This window comes from Macrosteles quadrilineatus, unplaced genomic scaffold (genome assembly GCF_028750875.1).
Source record: "Macrosteles quadrilineatus isolate MER2022 unplaced genomic scaffold, UCM_ALF_1.0 Scaffold_5__1_contigs__length_97177068, whole genome shotgun sequence".
NCBI classification, from domain to species: domain Eukaryota; kingdom Metazoa; phylum Arthropoda; class Insecta; order Hemiptera; family Cicadellidae; genus Macrosteles; species Macrosteles quadrilineatus.
This window is the reverse complement of record NW_026542598.1, coordinates 93,689,572-93,708,589: the sequence shown is the minus strand read 5'-3', so window position 1 is coordinate 93,708,589 and position 19,018 is coordinate 93,689,572. Positions and strand designations below refer to the sequence as shown.

The following is a 19,018-nucleotide window of genomic DNA, read 5'->3' as shown; positions in this document are numbered from 1 at the left end:
GCCATGTGCGGCCGCACCTTTCGCACTCGCCTAAGGCCGGCTCTGCTACAGTCAGATTCTAAACAAGAGTCGAAACAGTTAATGAAGAGATTTTCCAGTTAATGCAAATGGATTTTAAATAGCCTAGGCTATTTACAGTAATAATTGTAGCCTGATTAGCAGTATCATTATTTTGTAATGCTCAACATACAAAATTGAGATTCTCCAAGGAAAACTTTCTTGTTAAACTGTATGTTCTTCAGTTTCTCCACAGATTCTTTTGTAGCTACCAAGAAACTACTGGGGCAGGGGCGTCGTCCTGTAATCCAGCTACTAGGAGGTCATATATTTATAGGCATACACTGTGGACGGGATACTCCCTGGTGTGGATTAACATCCACACTTGTGAGTACTACAACATCCACTGTCCTATCCTGATGATTAGACCGATTTGTTAACTACAAGGCAAAAATATGGTTTAAATTTGAATATAAACTGTAGGTCCCTTAGTTGCCATTGGCTGTATAAGCTATTAATTAACCGTTGTGTCTAAGGAACATATCACTAACAAGAGACTACAAGATCACGCCATTCATCTCTATTCAAACTTGGGGCTTAAAATACATACATTCGTATGGTTGCCATTTCAGAATAAAGTATTAAAAATTAAGAGGGTTCCACCCGTCGGCTGGTTACCGCGTAAACATAGTCCTACATAAAAGACTCTCGTGGCGTTATTAAAGTGTTTATTGAGTTGAAGTTGAAATACACGGTAAAATATTTACAAAGATCTAAACCATGTTCTGGATGAACTAAAACTTCAAAATTTTCATAGTATTTACAAAATCATTTTTTAATATACGTGAATTATTCTTTTTCACATGGAACTTAAACTAAATTACAAGCTCTGTTACGTCAAGCACATAAGGCACACAATCATTGGAAAACATATAGTTTTCAAATTTTGAGAGCTTGTACAATAGAGGCATGTTCAATCCCAAACTATATTTCAAACCATTCAATCCGCTATTTGCATTGACTTCAGGCTGCCGATATAACCAACTTAAACTATTTTTAAACATATGTAATCTTAGACTAAACCTACATCGATTAGTTTTACACTAGGGAAAAATTTAAAATGTAAACTTTATTTTTACAGACATCTACAAAATAACACTTAAAACCACTTAACATCTGGATGCTCGAGAGTAAGAGTGTGGTTTGCAATAGAGGCAAATTTCCAGATGTCATCAGCGAGCAGTTTCGGCTCCTCAAACGCAGCAAAGTGTCCACCAGTGGGAAAATCCGTCAGATGGACGATTTTCTTAAACTTGAGACCAAGTATTGAGCGAGGTTGGTTAGCAATCTCATTGGGTAATCGAGCAATTCCCGTAACAACTGTGACTGGAGCCCTGAAAACAGATTTTGATTAGACAAAAAACTTTAAGGAAATAGATTATAGAATTAAGTTTTTCTAAACACAGCCCAAATTACAAGTACAATTCATTTTTACGGGACAAACAACCTCATTTATTGGCTTTGTTTACTACATTACCGACTGATCAGGTGATAAAAGTTTTGGCGATTTTATCCATACAGTTTAGTATTATTAGAAATTAATTGTGTTGTGACTCAAGATAGTGCTTTCACAAGCCCAAAGAGTACGTATTGTAGAAGAATATACAAAAAGTAAACTATAGGCCTACATTTTACCACAAGAATTTTTGCATTTAAGATTTTAGTTGGGTACTTAATAAATCAAAAGTTGTATAAAGTGTAAAGATCGATTATACAATTCTTCTCGCGTTTTATAGAAACACACGTTGAGTTTTATCACAATAAAATCTCAATATTACTTAGCCAAGTAGACAGCAATGCATTTCAGCTGATTGTTAATGAAGCAGGACTGCCAAATTATGAGCTTCTTTTGTGTGTACACAATGACTCTTTGTATTTGTATTTTGGGTTGCGTTTAAAATAACACCCTGTACAAATAATATTAAAACTAAACCTACCTAGACTTTCCGGACTTGCCGATTGATCAAGTCTCTGCCACAACACACCACTTCTCATACTCACTTTTCAAATCCCAAAGTCATACTTTTCTTGTTGAAAGTCTCGCTGTACAGTCTCATAGATGAGGTGGCTGATCCAGTGAGCCAGTAGATCATGATATTATCTAAGAGATCCTCCAGTTTGTACTTCTTCAAGAGGCCTCCATCAGGCAAACTCTTCCATGAAGGGTTGGTCCATGTGGAGAACTTTTCCAAGATGTAAGCAGCCAATGCGATCGGAGAATCTCTCAAAGCAACTCCTATAACAATGTGACAGTGAAATAAAACGGGTGTCTTTGCTAAACATGTTTGCTATTTTGAAACAGGTTTAGTAAAAATGTACAGAGAAATCAATTTCCTAATTTCAGAGTGTTTTTGTACAAATTCTTTGTAATGTAGGATTTATGAAATAAATTGATTTGATTTTAATTATTGCAGGAATACAGATCAGGCTTATCAACAGCATTTATGATGACTTATTCCATTTTCCCTCTTTCACAGATTGACTAAAATTTTAAGCAGCGATATAAGTTGAGTAAATTCCCCATCACTGATTAGTAAAACAGAATTACAAAATTTCTAGTTCTGAAGAATGGAAGAAACTTAGAATATGATGGGATTGTGCTTGTGATGACATTGTGAAGAATCTATGTATTAATTACGTAAGGTGATTCTTTGCGTCAAAATGGTGGGCGACTGGGATGTCCTAGAACGATGAGAGAGGGCTCAAATTAAAGGTCTCTATACCATGAAGGCGGGAAAAATAGTGGAATTCCCAAAACGTTAACCAAAATGTTCATATAACGTAAAATGTTCTCCATAAGAATAGTATTGGAGACCATACAGAGCTTATTTTTGTGTATAATCTTGGAATGAACTATATTAAATCACAATAATGCAGATTTGTATCATATCCAAAGCATTGTTGTTAGTAATACCCTTAGTGAAACACAACATGTCAGTTGTCAATGAGCGGACTATTGATTAAATGTCCTACAAAGTCATGGTTAGTACTAACACTAGAGTTTGGACTGTTCACGTATCAAAAAACGTAAAATTTCTGCTCCATGAAAACACTGAAAATATAATAATTTGCAAACTTTTCAAGTTTAAATAATAGATGAACCAAACTTATATCACTCCTTATGATTTTTTAGTATGTTAAAGAGCGAAGATGAAATAAGTTAATCAACAAATTGCAAGCACTGTAAACCTGAGTTATATTCCTGCAATAATTTAATTAGTTCCTCTGTTGATCTTGATACAAATTATGTTTCAACATATTATGTAAGACACAAAATTGATTTAACAGTCACATTAGTTACCTCGTCAGGAGTTGCATTGAGAGATTCTACAATCGCATTGGCTGCCTACATCCTGGAAAATTTTTCCACTTGCACCAAATTTTCATGGAATTGTTTGCCTGATGGAGGTCTCTTGACGAAATACAAACTGGAGGATCTCTTAGATAATATCATGATATACTGGCTCACTGGATCAGCCACCTCATCTATGAGACTGTATAGCGAGACTCTCAACAAGAAACATATGACTATGGAATTTGATAAGTGAGTATTTATTTTGTGTAGGTATAAATTAAGAACCAACTCAACAGACAGTTTCAGGGTGTCTACTACATTCTGGATAAAAAATTCATGGACAATTCCCGTACATTTAAGGACACTTTACCGTAACCTTTGTCGGTGTCATTAGGCCTACCGAATAATTTTCCTGATTTGTCAAACTGTATTAATCTTGTTATTCACTGTAGTTGTACCAGAGAGAAAAGTAAATAATAATAGATAACTTAAGAGTTAAAAATTTCAAAATAGAAATTTATTGAAAGTAAACAAACATAGGCCTACCTATAAGTTACTTTAGGTAAAGCTTTTATAGTGTAACAGAGAAACGCAATCATTGTCTCCTGTGATAGCGACAAATATCTCCATTGGTCACGTAAACTTCATAACATAGCTTATCCGATCCAGGCCGATTAATTTGGCATGATTCGCCCTGGCTTAACGTTAGGTTCTCGACTACTTTTGAAAAAAAAATCTTTAATGCATATTGTTACTCAATTCTTAGTACAAAATCAAGGTATGGTAAGCGGCTACCAATAAGCAATAAGCACAGCGTAAGTTTATTGTATTTTCATTTGCAAAGTTAATATCGACACATAGCAATCATTAGTTGTTTATCTTGGGCTCAATTACATTTTCTTAATATATTTTACAGCTCTTTCAAGAATCAAAATACCCAGGCCTAGACCTAATTATTTAGGAGGGCCTATATAAACTTGGTAACAAACAATAAGGTTATAATAGCAGCAAAGTCACTATCATCATTCTAGTTCATAAGATTTAGATTGCTTAAAGCATACAACTCAATAAATAAATATATGGGAAACAAAAAACATTGAAACCTGAATAGCCAACAATATAAGACAAAGATACAGAAAATGCAATGACATAATTTGAAACCAAGCAGGCCTGCATAGTGATAAAACATTGCAAACAACAATGCTTGTGGTTTTGTCAATTGAAAGATAAAATGTCCATAAAAAAGGGGTTAACTTACAAAATAAGACTGTAGATTATTTACATGTTTAATATGAAACCATAAACAGTTTTATGGCACTAGGCACTGGCCGCGGCAAATTGAATCTTCAAGCCGAAAGTACAAGTAAGAAGTGAAATTTAACAGCCATTATAAAGCTATTATTTTCACGATAAAATAGGTTTGGGATCTAATAATAATTACCCTCTAGTAATAAAAAAAGAAGTTGTAAAGGAATAAAAGTAATACAACTTTTATGAGCTAGCTGCTGAGTCAACAGTTCTTGGAAGTACTTGACTTGACACTTGATTTTCGTGATAAAATATTAATGGGTTAGAGATTGCTAATGGGATTTTTATTGCATAATTACTCTAGTAATAAATTATTAAAATGTAAACAAACATCTGATAAACCTCTTATGTGCTCCTAACCAACTAGCGATCAATAAAATTATGGCCCATTAAAAATTTAAGGACATAGTCTGGTATTTAAGGACAATTCCGTACATTTCATGGCCAGTAAAAATGTAAGTACAATTTCCGGTTTTCCCGGTTGGTAGACACCCTGTTTGTTTAACAATTGTTCAAAAATTTAATTTTCAACAAATGAATGAAGATAACTGAGTTTAGACCTATTTGTAAATAACGCACTTTTTCATTTCATTTAATGGTAGGAACAATAAACAGAAAACTAATGATCATCATCACAACAACAAAAAACACAACTGCCGTACTTTTGAGGAATGACACTTGATCATTGCTTCTCACCATGACTCTCATCATGAGGTCCTTCCACATTGAATGACAACACGCAACTCAAATAGGTGCTCTCCAGGTGATTGTCTAGTAAGCGAGTAAGCTACCATCCGGGCTCTGATTAGGTCTGCTAGGCTCGAACACAACACACCACTTCTCATACTCACTTATTAAATCCCATAGACATATGTTTCTTGTTGAAAGACTCGCTGTACAGTCTCATAGATGAGGTGGCTGATCCAGTGAGCCAGTAGATCATGATATTATCTAAGAGATCCTCCAGTTTGTATTTTTTTAAGAGGCCTCCATCAGACAAACTCTTCCATGAAGGGTTAGTCCCAGTGGAGAACTTTTCCAAGATGTAAGCAGCCAATCCGATTGGAGAATATCTCAATGCAACTCCTGCGGTAACAAACTGTCAGTTAAATTGCATTTATATTTTATATCTAGGTTAATATTTTGTTTGTATTTTTAAACGTGATGTAAATTACTGATTTCTCTCACTTACCAGGTTAAACTGATATGACGACTTATTGTAGGCTATTGCATCTTTTATGACACGTCAACTATCTCAGTAACATAAACTATGGCAGAAAATACAATTTTAGAACACTAGCACTCTCTGTGACTGGCTAATTCGACCGTGTCGTCCGTATAGATGAGATGTCTACTTCAGTATTCAAAAATCAATGCTTTTACTCAGATCCAATACACACAACTCACCCACAGTGTCAGGCTTAGTGGCTTGTATATGTAAGTATCCGGTCTCCTCCAATAGGAAAGATAGTTTGTCCAGCATAGGATAAGTGAACTTCTCTTCTCCCTCGTCACAAATTAGTCTCGGATACAAGCTGCCGGCCATCAGCTTCAGTTGTATACCGATTGTTGGTTGTACGTTCGCCATGTTCAAGTGTAGTCCGATGACACTGTAAATTAAGTGGTAAATCTATAATTACTGGTAGGAGACTAAATAGCTACATAACAAGAAAATAAGAAGCTATACGCACAAACGGCCATAACTTAAAAAAGACCCTCTTAGAAGTAGACATATTATACCCATAAAGCTGTCACTCCCAATTAACTGAGGTTATTGGGACTGAGACGAGACTATCTCGGTAACCAAGCATCTTGGATAACTTGAGGGTCGCTTAGATTTTGAGGTAAGGGCACATTAGGAAGTAAAATACTTTTAAACTATATGTTTTAACCCACTGACGATGACTTACGAGTGTAGCACGTCACCAAATTTTAGCCAAATACAGTAGAACCTCTTTAATCGACCAGTGGTAGTTCGGACTATTGAATAGTTTGAACTACTGAACAAGTGAATTGTTGTTTTTATGTAACAATAGCTGAAATGTGGCTAAAATAGATCGTAATTGTTACGGGAAAAGTGAAAAATGATTTATAGAGTAAAATACAGTGGGAAACATAGTGAATAAACAGTAGGCCTACTGTAAATTACAATAGAAAAAATTATGGTGAATATACAGGGTGATTTTTAAATGAGTTCCCCCCCTACTTTTTTCTACATTTCTTAAGATATCAACTCCGGACCACGTCAGATCATTGTAAAGTAGTAAGTACTTCATTTTGACTGGGTACAAATTTTTGGCCGCCATCTTGGATCCGCCATATTGGATACATAGATTTTTTTTTCAAATGTAAAGGTAGGGTTGTGACCCATTATTCCAAACTAGAATTTTACGCTGATTACAATGCCGCAAATAGTTTTTAAAAATCTTGATCCGTTCTAAAGTTATAAGGACTTTTTATAACTTGATTTTTAGCCCATTTTAACATTGTGCATTTACATACTAAGACCATAATCTCAAAATAGTGCTAGATAAAGATAAGTATACACCACCATTCATTGTCGACCTATTTTCACTTGGTTATGACGGATGTATTTTTTTCGGCCGCCATCTTGGATCTGGCATTTTGAAATGTGACAAATTAATTTGAATATGAAGGTGGTGTTGTGACCCATCATTTTGAACTATTGTTTTCTGCTGAACTCAATGCCGCAATCAGTTTTTCATTTGCATGTTTGGTTTTTGAATTATTGAAATTTTAAATAAGATAATTTTAATATTTCATCAAGAAAGCTTCATAACCAAAAACGAATTGCGGCATTGAGTTTAGCAGAAAAAATTAGTTGAAAACGATGGGTCACAACACCACCTTCATATTCAAATTAATTTGTCACATTTCAAAATGGCGGATCCAAGATGGCGGCTGAAAAAAATACATCCGTCATAACCAAGTGAAAATAGGTCGACAATGAATGGTAGTGTATACTTATCTTTATCTAGCACTATTTTGAGATTATGGTCTTAGTATGTAAATGCACAATGTTAAATGGGCTAAAAATAAAGTTATAAAAAGTCCTTATAACTTTAGAACGGATCAAGATTTTTAAAAACTATTTGCGGCATTGTAATCAGCGTAAAATTCTAGTTTGGAATAATGGGTCACAACCCTACCTTTACATTTGAAAAAAAATCTTTGTATCCAATATGGCGGATCCAAGATGGCGGCCAAAAATTTTTACCCAGTCAAAATGAAGTACTTACTGCTTTACAATGATCTGACGTGGTCCAAAGTTGATATCTTAAGAAATGTAGAAAAAAGTAGGGGGGGAACTCATTTAAAACTCACCCTGTATAAAAAAATACAGTATACAATATTAAACAACTGTATTGTGTATAGAGTACAGCAATGAGGCGTTCCGATTATTGGATGTTCGGATTATGGGGGTTTGGATTAAAGAAGTTCTAAGATACTGCTAATTCACTAGCGCTATAATAGTTCATTGAATCTAACCTGCAGGCCTAACTAGGTAGTATCGTTGTGTACTTATAGTGGTAATCAACACATTCGACCGACGGTGGCATGGCATCTACTTGGCTTATTATTGAAATATGCAAACAGTTGAATAATGATTGATCACTTTTGGTTTACTATCTTTACCATTCATTAATTTCTCTTTACAAAATCATTATATTCACCGTCAAAGTACTCTAATCCAGCATCTATGTGCAAGTGCTCGTTGCCAATGGCACTACTCACTTGTCAGGATACATCTGGGCAAAGTAGATGCCTATTATACTTCCCCAGTCTCCTCCTTGGACGAAATACTTGTCATAGCCGAGTCGCTCCATGAGAGAGTGGAGAACGACAGCCATCTGAGCAGCTCCTAGACCCGGCCGAGCGGCTGCCTCCGAGAAACCATAGCCTGGGAGTGACGGAGCTACTACCTCAAAGGCAAAGGGAAAGTCTTGTCCGGGTCTATGTGTGATCAACTTGGGAATCAACTCGTAGAACTCTCTTACTGAACCCGGCCACCCGTGCAACAGCAAGATAGGAACCACCTTCAACTGCAACAGGGAGACTCATCATTGTAAGTTAGATTAAATGAAAGGTTTGGTTTAGTCATCATGTCAAGTTTACAAAGACTGATTATTCACATATAAACATAATGACATGTCAATACAAACTTAATTTTTAAAACCCAATAAATAATAACTAGTGCTAAATTAATTTAGAAAACCATCTAAGGAACAAGTACACAAGAACATGAGATAGTATTTAAGTTTTATTTTTTTATTTTTTTGAAAAATTTCAAACATTTTCTTTAATTTTAATTTGTTTTAGGAGCTGATTGTACATTTTCCTATGTGCCATGGGCGGCCCTACATAAAGAGCTGTTCTATGCACAGGGTATTGCAGATCAGTCCTTTATTACTTATTAAATCAATGACTCTAATTTATGAACACTAATTCCTCATAACTTCTTTTTATTAAAGTGCCAAATTTAAGAAAATTTACGAGAGTTTCATCTGAATAAAAAAGGTGGCGGCAAGAAGGGTGGTTCAGTATCCACTAAGATTCATATGGCTATTTTTGTAAAGTAAAAATACTCTTGCAATTTGGGAACTGTCCATGAGACAATACAGGGCCGTTCCTAGGGTTGGCGGCGCCCGGAGAAAACGTGGTCTTGATTATAGTGTTTGCCCCCAAATCTGGAGGTCGTAAGTTTGATTCTGAGTGGTATCAATTCTGGACCGAGATGCCCTTCGCCGTTGGTTAACAATTAATCTAACAATAGGTCGACTTTAGATAAAACAAAGCAGGGTTTAGACTTTCACTTCCTTGCAAAACATAAGTTAATACAAATTGTAAAAATTAATAATGTTACAAATTGGAGTTATTTATTTAAAATCCTATGATCCAACCTACCCCTGGTTTTTTTGTCTGTGTTATCTTTGTGTGGATAAAGTGGATCTTGAGGCCTTGGATTTCTGTGGTGAACTGTGGAAATGAGTTTAAGTACTTCTGGCGTTCTTCCCAAGAATACTTGGTCTTCCAAAAGTAGAGTACTTTTCGAAGAAAATTAGTGTTGAAGCCATACTCGAACCCAACACCTTCCAGTGGGGGGTGGAATACTCTGGTGTTGTTCAGCCGAATATGGAGATCATCAAGCACCTAAGAAATCAAAATTATTTGAAACGCTGAATTTCCAAATAGAGAAGTATAGACACAATATTACAAAATAATCAAAGTTGTTTATTTATTTTGGAATAGTCCTTTGTTTTGAATTGTGCAGTGTGCTAAAGGAACACTGATAAAATTGAATGTATATTTTGAAACCTTTTTGATTGTTTAGTAAATCATGGATTTTACTTGAACATGTGCGTATCCTACAACTAACTCAGCAGAAATATAATAATTTAGATGAAACTCGAAATTGGAACGACATTGACTCGCAAATATTACCAGAGGATTCTCAAACATTATTATTCAAAACTTCAGGTTTTAGAACAGATTGAAATAAGGCAGCAAAATATAAAGTAAGATTAGTAGAACAAAAAACTAGAATAGCCTAGGAAGTAGGGATGGTCAAGTCTCGAAATTTCGGGAAATTTTAAATCTCGTTACACGAGACGAGATTTCTTTTTGGCCGAGATTTTTATCGAGACGAGAATAAAAAAAAAAAAAAAAATTAAAAACGCCTGCAGAAAAACAATGCAATACCCGCAATACAGGAGCGTATTGTAGTTGCGTTTCCTTTGCGAAGGCGTTCTTATTTAATTAATTCTTCAAATGTAAATATTACTTTAATTATTTTAATTACATTTGAGAAGTTTTGTTAAGTGTTAGCAGTGTGAGGAATGTTTTATTACTATAAAAAAAGTCAAAAAAAGTAACTATTTTATAAAAATTAATATTTTATTTTATGATTTATTTTATTTTAGGATAAGTTGAACTCTATCCTAACTGATATCACTATGTTTCCTAATCGTAGGCATTTTTAATAATTTAGGCGTGATTAATAAAAAAATGTTATGCTGATGTTTTTTAATAAAATATTGTAAATATTCTTGCCTATTATCATTATTTTTGTATTTAAACAGTCATCTAACAATGTTACAAAATCAGGTAAAAATTCCGAACGTGCATTTCCCGTTGTGTATGAGAAGGGAAATCCCGTCTCGATCTCGTCTTGAAATTTTATGAGAAATAAAAAATCTCGTCTCGTCTCGTCTCGAACTAAAAATCCAATCTCGTCCATCCCTACTAGGAAGTTTTATGAAACTGAGGAGAAACATGTTTGTTTGTCTCAAAACAATGACTCATCATTTGTGGCTCACACTTGATAATCTCTAATCATTGTACTAACAGTTCTAACTGCAAAACAGTTGTCACTGAAACCAAAAGAGCCAGGTCAATGAAGGCTTGAAGCCATGATTTCTCAGTACTTATTTGAAAGATAAAATGTTTACAGATGAAAACATAGCCTATTGTCTACTGTAATTTATGTAAGGTTAATTAATAGATATTCAACTATCCAGTATTAGATAACAGTCTGTGAAGAAGCAAGATAACCAAGGACAACTAGCAAATTACACACTAATCACAGGTCTAATCCTATTATCTCATGAATGAAATATTGATCAAGTGTGTACAGAACTAGTATCCATCAGTTTTATGGTTGAAAGATCATATCATATTACTGTCCCTATCATAAACATCAAGCCATATGTAAGAATATATTTCTTTTTTTTTATTGGATTGTAAAAAAATTTACTTAAGTAATGAACTATTTATGTAGAAGAATTTGCATCATGACTCTTCATGGTTTAAATTCGCACCATAGGGTGACAGCTTACATTATTTAGTCTCGTTTTCAGGATTCTTAACAAAACACCTGTTTTTTTTTATGGGTAACAAATCAAGTTTTCATTAATAACATTTCAAGACGATTTATTTCAAATGCAGAATCTATACGATGATCAAAATGAATTGTCATAAATTTTAAAATTAAGTGAGGACAGCATTAACACATTTTAGGATAAACACACCTGTTTAGGGTAGTTTATCTTGAAGGGGATGATGGAGGTGTCGTCTTCTCTAGGAGGGCCGACCCCCCACCACTCCTCAGTCAGCTGAGGTACTGCGCCTGAGAATGCTGTCAGGTGATCATAGTAGACACCTGCGCCAACTGCTAGCAGAACTATCACAACGCTCAGCACCAACCCTCTCACCACCATCCTGCCCAACATTAAATGGCTGTAGTATGCAAGTTTATCAATGTATGGTGTTTCATATACTAGGGTTTGTTTTTATTGCAACTGTGATATTTTTCAATGTTTTTTTTTTGTTGAGTACAGTAGTTATTTGTGTAACTAGTGGGCAAAGTGGTACTTTGCTGCACACAAGAGAAATTTTTACACACGAGCCCTGGAAAATTTATGGAGTGCAGCAAAGGCAGTTTGCACTCACGTTACACATTATATTTTTCCTACAGTTACTATAAAGCATAAACAATTAGTCTTTCAAACATTGTACAACACTTTTTTAGTTTAGGTTGGATCCAAACATTGAACGAAATGGGAAGAGCTGCACCAGAGGATCGTAGTTGTAATATCTTTAAGTGTTGCCAACTTATTTTCAAGCGTACTCGTATTACGTGCCTAATAAAAGCTTTTGTGTTGTTTGGTAGGAATACTGGTATGCGGCAAAAGTAAGTAGATGTAGCAATTTGTAACTTTCTGTGCTACAATCAGTGCAAGGAAGGCCACTTGGTCAGGTGACTGTAGGAAAAGACTTTGCTCAGCTCACAAATTGATATTTGAAACTGGTACTGTATTTAAATTTTCTTTTGCAAGTATTTTTTCTGAAATTTGGATTAATAATTCCTGGACATGGCGAGTTTACAGATAAAATGATTAATTTGTTTACTTTAAAATATTCCAACACATTATTTGTGACGTTTGTTTTTTATTAAAAGTGGGACAGAGAAGAAAAGGCTAAATCCTAATCTAGTTAACTCATTTGATATTAATCAGATTTATCATTATCAATCAGATTTATGAAATCCACATAAGTTTTAAATTATAAAATGAGTTTTTTAAGTATACTTTAGAATCTTAAATAAAACATTTTTTTTAGTTTTATATCACACAGTTTACAACTCAATCAGCTAACCAGTTGAGTTGTGTTGTAGCAATACAAATTAAAATAAATTCCAAGTCATTACAGGGAGGAAAACATGTTTGCTCCAACTCAAGCTATTTGGGTGGAGGCAATTAGTTTGTGTTTCCAGTCAAATAAAGTAACAAAATAATCACTCGTATTTCATGTTTACGCATTTCAGTCGTTATCAGGCAGCCGATGAGGAAGGAGCTCGCTATCTGATCGTCCTTTGCCCGGTCCTGAGCGTCGCATACACCGTGACTACATGCTAGAATATCGTTACAAACTGATATTCCGAGTTTTTTTATATACCTTACTTAAAAATATTGCTTAAACTATGGCCGAGAAGTGTGTGAAGTGCAACGTGGAGTGCAATGTGGACGGGTCTGACGCTGTGAAGTGCTCGGAGTGCGGCGATGTGCTACACGTGGCCTGTGCGGGACTGAGCGTGCAGAGGAAGACAAGAAAAAATAATCAGTTCAAGTGCGACAAATGTAAAGAGTCGGCGGTATCCATTTCAAGTGCTAGTGACAGTGAGGAGTCGTCGCTACTTAAAGCAATAAATAGTTTGCGCGCCGATTTCACTGATACACTTGGTAAAAAACTCTCAGAAATGGAGAAGAAGATAAATGAATCGATCCATGGTAAGCTTAACGAAATAAATGATAAAATTAATTCGTGGCAAGAGACAGTAGTAATGTCAATAACAGATCTTAAATCTGAAAACGAACTGTTAAGAGAGGAGTGTGGCGTGCTCAAATCACGGTGTGATGACCTGTCCAAGCAGGTCGGCACTTTGACGGGAGACCTTCAGGATCTGCAACAATATAGCAGAATAGACAATCTAGAGATCGTCGGAGTCCCCCTGACTAAGGACGAGGATGTCTACGCAGTGCTGCAAGCAGTCGCCAACGCTATAAAGACGCCATGGAGGCGTGATGACATCTCCATCGCACACCGAGTACCTTCGAGTCGCCAGCGCTTCCCCAACATCATCGTGCGCTTCATCAGACGGACTGCCAAGCATGCATGGATCAGCGCAGCCAAAGATCTACCAGAGAACCTGACAGCCTTCATGGTCCACCGAAGCTTCCCCAACTCACCTGTATTCATAAACGAACACCTGTCAGCTCACAGTAAGGCAACTTTAAGCCACGCCAAGACATTAGTTAAAGAAAAACGTTTAGCATATGCATGGGCGAAGGAGGGTAAAATCCTTGTGAAGAAGACACCGAACGAGAAAGCAAAGCGAGTGAAGAACGTCGAGGAGGTGGAGGCGGCAGCGGTGGCGGCAGCGGGGGCGGCAGTGGGGGCGGCGGCTCAGCAGCAGACCAGCGACAAAGACAATGGAGAAGCAAAGGGACCAGTGTGAAGATCGCCAGGAAGTTTAAAAACAATATCATGCTGTAAATATCTTAAGGTATATATCAGCCACATTAACAATATTAACTTATTATATTTTTGCATGCACCAAGTTTTATTTATATTCTAGGTATCTGTTTATTTATTTATATAAATTATTTTCAATCTAAATTTTTTTACTAAGATCATTGCCTGTTCATATATTTCTTGTTTACTAATTTATAAGCTAGGGCAAAAGAGAAATATTTTTGGCATTTTAACCATTTAATTCTGAAAGTTTTAATAATGTAATACCTTAACTCAATCAATTTAATAATGTAAATTAATTGTTAATGATTTCAATTCAGGAAAATATATACAATTATTTTGCAAGGGCATGAAACAATTATTTATAAAAACAATTCATTAAATTTAAATTCATATTTAGTTTTATACAACAAAAGAAAAATGAATTGCACTTATTTATTATATAAATTGCTTTATTATATTAATATTAATATTTTATGACCTATTTATTTTTTGTATTATATTTATTATATTAAATTTGCAAGTGATGAAGAATGCAGCTGATAGGTAACTTTTATTTGTGATTGATATTTAAAAACAGACATTATGGGACGGAGGGACTGGGTGGGGGTTTTTCAGGGGCGAAAAGGGTTTTGTTTTGTTTCAATCTTAAATAGCACACAAGTAATTTGTTTATATTTTTCCCATAAGGAGACATGGATGATTCCAATTTGTTTTTCGATCAATATAGGCAGATAGACTGTACAATAGTAGATAGGTTTAAGGACATAAGTTCTGTTTTTAAAAGTAGTTCATTCAAATTTTTATACATGAATGTTCGTAGTTATAATAAAAATTTTGATACACTTTTATTAATGTTACAGTCAATCGATGTAAGGTTTGATTTCATAGCGCTTGGGGAGACATGGCTGGGTAGGGATGGGGGGTCGGGGTTGGACATAGAGGGGTATAAATTGTATTGTACAACTAGGGGGAAAAATAAAAATGATGGGGTCTTGATGTATGTGAGTGAGAGAGTGAATGTGTGTGAATGCAAGGAACTGGAGCTGGGTGACGTGCATGGACTGACTTTGGACTTTGTCCATCAAGGAACTAGATCTAACGTTCTGACTGTGTACCGTACACATGACAGCGACTTAGACAACTTTACTAACGCTCTTAGACATTACTATGAGAACAAAAATGACTGTAACACATACGTCTTCATGGGTGACACTAACGCCAACTTACTAGAAACTGACTACAAAACTGAACGCTACTTGGACGTTTTTTACGAACATGGTTTTATATGTGGCATAAATACACCTACTAGAGTAGTAGGAAATAGTCAAACAAATATTGACCACATATTTGTAAACCACAATGATTATACTGCCTTACAAACTGCTGTGGTGAGGACGGACATAACTGATCACTACAGTATCTGCCTACAAATAAGTCACAACCCCTACACTAAGGACACGTCACACAACACAAACACTTACATTGACAAAACATCTTTGAGCTTAAACATTAAAGAGTGTGATTGGTCAGATGTCACGCACACGTGTGACGTTAACACATCTACAGACATTCTTTTTGGCAAAATTAAAGATTGTGTAAACAAATCCACAAAACAAAGATCTGTTCTCAAACCGAGGCTGAGGCCCCTCAAACCATGGATTACCCATGACTTAGTACGAAAAATAAGGGATAGGGACAAATTGAGCAAGTTAGTTAGGAGACAACCTTTTAATATGGAATTGATTTCAAAATTTCAAAGAGTAAAAAATGAGTTAAATCAAGATACAAAACTAGCCAAATACAATTACTTCAGAGAAAAACTTTCACATTCAAAAAATAATCCAAAAACATTCTGGAGTACTTTAAACGAATTAGCGGGTAGAGGTAATAAAAAGGACATTTTCCCACTTACACAATTTACAGGAAACAGACTGAATGTTGAAAACGACTGTAGATTACGGGTAGCCGACGAATTTAATGAGTACTTCGCCAACGTTGGTCCCAACTTGGCAGCAAGTGTGGATTCGGGCGGTTTACCTGTGGTCGATGACACTGACCACTCTGTTGACTCCATCCTCACGCTTCACACTGTCACTGAACAGGAACTGTACACTTACGTCACTAGACTGCGAGGTGGCTCAGCTCCAGGGTATGATTGTGTATCAGCTGAACTACTCAAAGACAACTGGGAGACACTTAAACAACCACTGCTACATATAACTAACACAAGTATCCAAAATGGTATATTTCCTAATGCCTACAAAATTGCCAAGGTAATTCCCCTCTTCAAGTCTGGTGACGTCACCAATATCTCAAATTTTAGGCCAATTTCTTTGCTAAGTGTGTTCACTAAGATTTTAGAAAAAATTATCAAAGATCAAGTTTGTCATTACCTTAATCAGCACGATATTTTGACACCCCGCCAGTTTGGTTTCAGAAAATCAAAAAACATCACAGATGCATTGTTCGAGGTTAATAAAGATATAAATTTGGCCATCAGTAGAGGCAGACGTGTTATTCTGGTATTTTTTGACTTGGCCAAGGCTTTTGACTCAGTTGAGAGATCATTTCTTTTAAAAAAATTAGAACTGGTAGGTGTTAAAGGTGTGGCTCTAAAATGGTTCCGATCTTATTTTGATGATAGAAAACAGTTTGTAAATATAAATGGAATCGATGGGAATCTTGGTAATGTAGATTTTGGTGTGGTTCAAGGTAGCACGTTAGGGCCTTTACAATTCTTGATATACATTAATAATCTTGTGAAATTGGACATTGAAGGTGAATTTTACCTCTTCGCCGATGACACCTTAGTTTTATTCCAAGGAGAAACTTGGGACTCAGCTTTTGCCAATGCCGAAAGAGGTGTATCGAAAATTAAAAAATGGTTTGATCAGAATATTTTAACGCTAAACGTCACCAAAACAAAATTCATTCCAATTTCCTTAAGAGCTCGAAGTGACACACTTCGCAACGAAATCAAAATTCATTCATGTGGTCAAGAAACCGGAAATAACTGTATTTGTCCAGTAATAAATAGAGTTCAAAATTATAAATATCTTGGAGTTGTATTTGATTCGAAATTGTCATGGACAGATCACGTGTCATATTTAAACAAAAAGTTAAGAAAGTTGATATTTGCTTTTCGTCAACTACACCAATTCCTTGAAAAAGATGAAATTAAAAATGCATATTTTGCTTATGTACAGTCGCTGCTTGAGGGGGGGATAATTGCCTGGGGTGGTGCTTACAGCAACATTCTACAACCTCTCGTTGTAACACAAAAGGCAATCATAAAAGCGGCACTCGGCAGGTGTAGGCAATACCCTTCTGAAACTCTGTTCACTGAAATGAATGTGCTTGATGTAAGACAACTTTTCATCAGAACAGTTTCACTGTTTATTTACAAACACCATGAGACGCTCTTTGACCGTCCACAACATGACCATAATACTCGACGTGCACTAGGCCAAGGTATACGCTTACCCAGACTTACAAAGACATTTTCTACCACTAACTGTTATTATGTTGCACACATCATTTATTCTAACCTTCCACTAGACTTACGAGAATACGGCAGACACTCAATTTCAACGTACAAAAAACACATTGTTCACTGGCTTAATCTCATTGGTAGGGATGGAGCTAATAGTTTATTAGTTTCTATATACAGACAATAGGTTGACAGCTGATACAGGTGTGCGTGACATTGCTGTGTGTGTGTGAGTGCGTGTGCGTGTGTGTGTGTATGTGTGTGCAGTTCTCGATTCTGTGCCACAGGGACAGAGCATTGACGGCCCTAGTACCCTAGGGCTACCAGCCGCTTGTTGGTGTTGGGACCGAGGACAGCTGAGTGTATCAGTGTGTGGTAGTGTGTTGGTGTGTGTGTGTGTGTATGTGGGGGGAGGGTGGGGGGGGGTGATCGGGTTGGTTAGGGATGGGGTAGGTCATCATGACACTGATAGTTGTTATCTACATGGTAGATTAAAAGTACATAGTGGGCCTAATCTACTATGTCATGACTCCGCTGGCGCTTTGGAGTCTTGCCCGCACTTTAATTATTAGAAGTACCTGTTTTTTGTTATCAAACCTTTTAATTCTTTCTAATCAAACATCATACGACTCACTCCCACGCACGGGTTATCCCATGTGGGATTAATTTCGTTTATTTTAGTTATACATTTAAAACCTATTTCTATTGCATGTATTACATTTTGTAAATATTGTCTATTTTATACGAAATAAAGGATTTTGATTTGATTTGATTTGATGTTATTTCCAACAAAATTTCAGTGTAAACAAACTCAAACTCCAATCCAAGCACTCATACAACTTTTGTTGGATTTGAAAATACTGTCAGAGTGGAAAACAATCACACAAACAAATGCATCTACCATAATCATAACCCAATACAACAATTATTTTTAAATTACTACACTGGTTTAACACGTTGGATGCTGATGACGGGAATTCCCGCAATTGCTTAACATTGAAATAAATGCAACTTTTATGTTCAAACATGTCGACAGCACGAATAGTGTTAAAATAAAATGTTATTTTAAATGTATTTTAATAACTGTATCTTATGACATAATGTTAATAGCAATGTTAGATATAACATTGTATTGGATGTACAGTAACTTTATTCTTTCCTGATAAGGAACTAAAACTCAAGTTCATGGACTCACCTTGCAGATGATTAGGTTATGTCCAAGGATTGTGGCTTGTGGCTGTGCTGCTCTCTACAGCTGTACTGCTGGGAAGATTGGAGTGGGGAGTACAGTCCGGTATGATAAACATTATGAC

General features: G+C 35.7%; 1 protein-coding gene across 2 annotated transcripts; it reads right to left on the bottom strand.

Annotated features, from left to right (window-relative positions):
* Nucleotides 1-1,107: 1,107 nt before the first annotated feature.
* LOC128994376 (juvenile hormone epoxide hydrolase 1-like) lies at nt 1,108-18,961 on the bottom strand. 2 transcript variants are annotated; one of them, XM_054418912.1, is made up of 7 exons: nt 18,901-18,961; nt 11,710-11,899; nt 9,587-9,832; nt 8,417-8,724; nt 6,068-6,270; nt 5,512-5,746; nt 1,108-1,391 (listed from the first exon to the last, which is right to left on the bottom strand). In XM_054418912.1, exons 2-7 carry the CDS (start codon nt 11,896-11,898, stop codon nt 1,157-1,159), a joined length of 1,416 nt encoding a protein of 471 aa, XP_054274887.1. In that variant the 5' UTR covers nt 11,899; nt 18,901-18,961; the 3' UTR covers nt 1,108-1,156. The 2 variants fall into 2 exon arrangements, with proteins under 2 accessions (XP_054274887.1, XP_054274886.1); XM_054418911.1 differs by lacking the exon at nt 5,512-5,746 and adding an exon at nt 2,059-2,293.
* Nucleotides 18,962-19,018: the final 57 nt, after the last annotated feature.